Source organism: Ziziphus jujuba, chromosome 5 (assembly GCF_031755915.1).
Source record: "Ziziphus jujuba cultivar Dongzao chromosome 5, ASM3175591v1".
Lineage (NCBI taxonomy): Eukaryota > Viridiplantae > Streptophyta > Magnoliopsida > Rosales > Rhamnaceae > Ziziphus > Ziziphus jujuba.
In genome coordinates, this window is record NC_083383.1 from 9,817,991 (window position 1) to 9,823,990 (window position 6,000).

Sequence of the window (6,000 nt, forward strand, 5' to 3'; positions counted from 1 at the left end):
TTCTCATTGAATAGAGTTAAGCATATCATCTAATTGCATGATTAAGTGAAGTAATGCATGGGTTGGCTGTATCCAGACTGGATCTATCTTAATATATAGTTAATTAATTACCATTCATATATTTCTCCTTGGTGTCCTATATACTCTACCGTGCATAATTAATCAAACTATATCTTAAGATTGGTTTCAGATAATTATAACAAACTTACAAGCACGTACGTACCCTCACATGTTATCTATTTGGAAAGGAAAAACTAAATTCACCATGAAAAAAAAAAAGAAGAAGAAAAAAGCCTGTTTTCTTAACCAATAAAATAAGGATATAAAATTTGTCATAACGGTTAGCTAGTAAATAAATTTGGATTTTGTAATATGATTCATATATAAAAAGTGATTTATATATTATATTAAAAATAATTTGTTGATATGTTCAATGTTAAAAATGTTATGTCAATTAATAATTTTAAACTAAATAAAAATTTAATTGAATAAATATAAACTTTTAATATATATATATATATATATACACTAGCGTGGTCCATAAATTAACTAGCTAGACAAAAGCTAGAAAATGATGGATATTTCGCTTTAAAAATCATCAATTATATATCATGAAGACAACAGAGCCAATATTTTATTTTGGTACTTACTTCAATGGCTTTTCTCAGGCAGACTTTTTTCTCTATTATATTCCTATACAAATTTTCACTGATTTATTTTAGATAAAATTACGTTTCAACTCCCATAAATTCATTAGTATCATTAAGCCTTTAAAAGGGATAATTAGAAGAGCTTAATCAGGATAAAATTAGCTCTCAACAATAAAATAATTAGCCAGGAGACACCCAAACTCTCGATGCATTTCCCAATTGATATTTCTAGGAAAGGGCGGTGGCTACCAAATGTTTATCCCGCGTGTAAGTGTGTTATATATGATTCCATCTCCTTAACGCGTTTATGTGATTCCATATTCTTTTTAATTAAGAATTAAAAGAATAATAAATTAAAATATTTCTCTCAATTATTACAGTCGACACCCTATTGTCCTTAAAATTATAATTTCTTATATTAATCCAATTTATTAATCTTATATCATATAAAAATGGATGGTGATCTTCTATTTCAAATTTTTTATATAACAAATTTGAAAATTCCATCTCAGTACCGATGATGGAATACATGAACAGGAATATGAAAACTGGAATAGAAAATCTAGAACCTCTAATTTAATTTGCCAATGGATAGTGATAAACCTCACACAACAGATACTGCCAGAATAACAAAGAATATCAATCAGCCAAAAGATGATGACAACCCGTGTGGCCACCCGTGTGAAAAAGGTGAAGATATCCTAAAGGATATGAGATTGTGTAGAGATAAGGATAAAGGGATTAGGGGTTAATTATGGTTATGTATACTTATCATATGTATTACGTAGTACGTAGCTGTTTACTATCTATATATATGTATTATATGACCTTTGTTTGATGTGTGTGAAAACAGAGCATTTTTACAAGGCATTATTTCTTAAATATTATTTTGTTAATCTTGAGTTTCATCATGGTATCAGAGCACTCAAAGATCAATCTGAATGTTATCACTGAGGTGGAACCGAGATTGACAATTCAATCTTTTCATCAATGCTCCAGTCTTATCTCAATCAAGTTAGATTCAACAAACTATCTTTTATGGTGGGCACAGATTATTCCTCTCATCCGAAGCTTAGGAATCTATCATCATATCCTTGATGATACCATTCCATTGGCTAAGCTTTCCGATTCGAGTGATGAAACCAGACAGGTCATAAATCCTAATCATATGTTGTGGATGAGTAACGATGGCCTTTTAATTACATGGCTGTTGGAAACAATGCCCATTGATATTCTGAGTTTCACTTTTGGATTAGATACTGCATATCTTGTGTGGAGCAAAATAGAAGAACATTTGTTACCTGCTACCAAAGAGAAGGAGATATTTTTAACTGATAGTCTCATGGGATTGCGAAAAGGTAATTCCTCAATCGATGAGTTTATCAAACGTTTCAACACCCTGTGTGATAATTTGGCAGCCATAAGGAAACCGGTTGAAGATTTAGATAAGTGTTTTCACTTATCTCGGGGATTAGGACAAAAATATCAAGACTTTATATTGGCAATGCTCTCAAAACAACCTTATCCGATCTTCACACAATTCATCTTAGCCTTGAGAAGTCATGAACAGATGCTGCTAGATCAGGAAGAAGTTAAACAAATTGATCTCAATCAAGCCTTTATTGGTCAGCGTAGTAGAGGACGTGGAAATCGTGGAGGTGGCCGTTTCTCCTCACGGGGATGAGGTTTTGCTCCTGCAAACCGATTTGCACCACATCGTAATTTTGATGATAGTAGATGGAATCGGCAAACTCAACAGGAGGAAAATCGATGGATCCGGGGACCATCAAGAATTCAAAACCAGCAGATGCAAAGGAGTGACAAAAATGGTAATCATTCTAGTGCTAACTCTCCTATTATATGTCAAATTTGTGAGATGCCATACCATACTGCTTCCAAGTGTTGGTATAGGTATGATTATTTGGACAAAGATGAAACACGGGTAGAAGCTCATACTTCCTTCAAAGATGCTGGTAGCAGTCAATTTTATGCTGACAGTGAAGCAAATGCTCATATGACTAATAGCCCAGGTATCCTATCTCTTAAGAAACCTTACATAGGCAATGATATGATACATTTTGGGAATGGACAAGCTTTACCTATTTCTCACACAGGTAGCACTACAATCATAAATGGAAATCACAAATTATCTTTGAATGATGTTTTGGTTGTACCTAACTTAACCAAAAATTTGCTTTCAATTAGCAAGCTTACTCATGATAACTTATGCACTGTTGAATTTACATCCTCTGGTTTTGTGATTAAGGACAAAAATCAGAGACAATAGCGAAGGGGCATAAGAAAGAAGGACTTTATGCTTTGGATAATGGATACCTAACAGTTTTGAATGCCATCAAAGGAGGTCAAGCATCTTCAGGAATTTGGCACCAACGCCTAGGACATCCACATTCTAAAGTTTTACAAGTTTTAAATAAAAATAAGGATTTGTCTATCTCTAGTTGGATGAATAATTATAAACTTTGTGATAGTTGCCAAATGGGCAAGAGATGTAAGCTTGCTTTTAAGGAATCTGAATCTTTCTGTGATTTTCCATTAGATAAAATACACTATGATTTATGGGGTCCAACTCCAATTGCCTCAAATCAAGGTTTCTTATTCTATGCTATTTTTGTGGATGATTTTAGTAGATTCTGCTGGTTGTTTCCTTTAAAGAAAAAATCTGAATTTTATGATTGTTTCTTGAAATTTCAACGGCTGGTAGAAAATCAATTTGACAGGAAAATTAAAGTTTTTCAAAGTGATGGTGGTGGAGAATTTATTTCAAGAGTTCTCAAATCTCATTTGGATATGTGTGGCATCATACACCAATTATCTTGTCCAGGAACACCCCAACAAAATGGAATTGCCGGACGAAAACATCGGCATATTATTGAAACAGGATTAACTATGGTTTTTCATGCTAATATCCCTCTGAAATATTGGGTTGATGTGTTTTTAACTGCTGTATATTTAATTAATCGGCTTCCTTCCTCTGTTTTAGCCATGAAGACACCATATTATCAGTTATATGGTAGGAATCTAGACTACACTGGGCTTAAAGTTCTTGGTTGCCGGTGTTTTCCTTACATACGGAATCAAGGAGATACCAAATTCAGAAAAAAAATCCCATCCGTGTGTATTCATAGGATATAGTCCCATGCATAAAGGTTACAGATGTTTGAATCCAACCACAAATAAAATCTTTATATCTAGACATGTGGTTTTTGATGAGACTGTTTTTCCTTATAAATCTTCTTTTGATAATGTTTCACAGGATCAACTTCCTTTAACAGTGTATCTAGAAGTATACGAGTGGCACCAACCAAATAAACCACAGCCACAAGAGACCATGCACCACTCAAACACTTCTTCCCAACTGATCCATCGTCATCAAGATTGCTGTATGGATGAGGAGTCTACTCCCCTTCAACCTCTTTCACGTGAACCACACCTTATTGATCAACCCACTCCACTTTCTACTTTACCCGTTCCACACCACTCTCCCTCTCCTCCAACATCTCCAGTTATCTCTCCACAAATAAACTCCTCCTCTGACTCCGTCTCTATCCATTCTCAACTTCCAGATATTTCCAGCGGGCTTTTTATTGACCTTCCCATTCCACAACCATAATCGCCACACACCACTCATACCCATCCTATGCTCACACGGAATCAGTTAAGAAAACATCCTGATCGTCATTCTGAATTGCAACCTGCCTCCCACGTGGCTTCCTATCACTCATCTTTTACCACTCTTTCAGAACCCACATCGGTTAAACAAGCTCTTAAGTCACCAGAATAGACCCAAGCTATGCTTGATGAGTTAGATGCCCTCCACAAAAATCACACCTGGTCATTGGTGCCACGGCCTACTCATGGTAACATTGTTGGATCGAAGTGGGTCTTTAAAACAAAATTAAAAGAGGATGGTTGTCTAGATAAATATAAAGCCCGTTTAGTGGCACGAGGATATACTCAAGTTGCTGGCTTGGACTACGATGAAACTTTCAGTCCTGTAGTTAAACCTACGACTATTCGTTTAATCATGTCTCTAGCCGTGTCATCTGGATGGCCTTTGAAGCAATTGGATGTTAGGAATGCTTTTTTGCATGGTGATCTCAAAGAGACAGTTTACATGGAGCAACCACCGGGGTTCCGTGACCCACACAAACCTACACATGTTTGCCATCTCCACAAATCCCTATATGGCCTCAAACAGGCACCACGGGCCTGGTTTGATAAATTGTCTACATACTTATTTCATATGGGATTTGTTTGTAGTCGTGCTGATCCTTCTATGTTTGTGTACAAAACTGCTGCTCATCTCATTATTTTGTTAATCTATGTGGATGATGTCTTAATCACAGGAACCAGTTCTGCTATCATCTCCAAATGCATTCAACGTTTGGGCACAACTTTTGCCTTGAAAGATCTCGGCAACCTTCATTATTTCCTCGGTCTTGAAGTTAACATGTTCGATGGTGGTTTGTTCCTTTCTCAGACTAAATATACATGTGATCTTCTTCAAAGAGCAAACATGCTTGAAGCTACACCCATCTCCACTCCACTATCTGTGAAAGTTACTCCATCCTTCACTGATGATGATCCCGTGGATGCCACAACGTACCGTCAATTAGTTGGAGCGCTTCAGTATTTAACGTTTACTCGGCCTGACATCCAATTTGCAGTCAATCGGGTTTGTCAATTTTTTCAGAAACCAACCATGCTACATCTCAAGATGGTCAAGCGAATACTTCGTTATTTAAAAGGCACGATGCTGTATGGTTTAAGGTTTCTTGCTCAAAGTACTCGAACTGTAAATGGGTGTTCGGATGCTGACTGGGCAGGATGTCCTCTCACCCGAAGGAGCACGTCAGGCTATTGTGTGTTCTTTGGTGCCAACTACATTTCCTGGTCGTCCAAGAAGCAGACAACAGTGTCTCGTTCAAGCGCTGAAGCAGAATACAGAGCCATGGCCTCTACTTACGTGGATTTCTTATCTTCTGCATGAACTGGGTCTTCACTCCTCTCAGCCCTTCCAGCTGTTCTCTGATAATATGAGTGCCTTACATATGTCTATTAATCCTGTGTTTCACCACCGAACCAAACATATCTCTCTTGATTATCATTTCGTGCGTGAGAAGGTTGCTGACGATTCCTTGGTTACACGGTATCTTCCCTCCTCATCTCAAATTGCAGACATTTTTACAAAGCCTCTGTCCAAAGACCTCTTCACTCGTTTTCAGTTCAAGTTGGGAGTCCATAAAATTCCCCTCGCCAACTTAAGGGGGGATGATAAACCTCACACAACAGATACTGCCAGAATAACAAAGAATATCAATCACCCAAC

At 36.7% G+C, this 6,000-nt stretch overlaps 1 protein-coding gene across 1 annotated transcript; it reads left to right on the forward strand.

The window, feature by feature from the left end:
• The first annotated feature begins 4,461 nt into the window (after positions 1–4,461).
• Positions 4,462–5,661, forward strand: LOC107420659 (uncharacterized mitochondrial protein AtMg00810-like). The gene has a single exon (XM_016029672.1). The coding sequence runs from the start codon at positions 4,462–4,464 to the stop codon at positions 5,659–5,661; it is 1,200 nt and encodes a 399-aa protein (XP_015885158.1).
• The last annotated feature ends 339 nt before the right edge of the window (positions 5,662–6,000 follow it).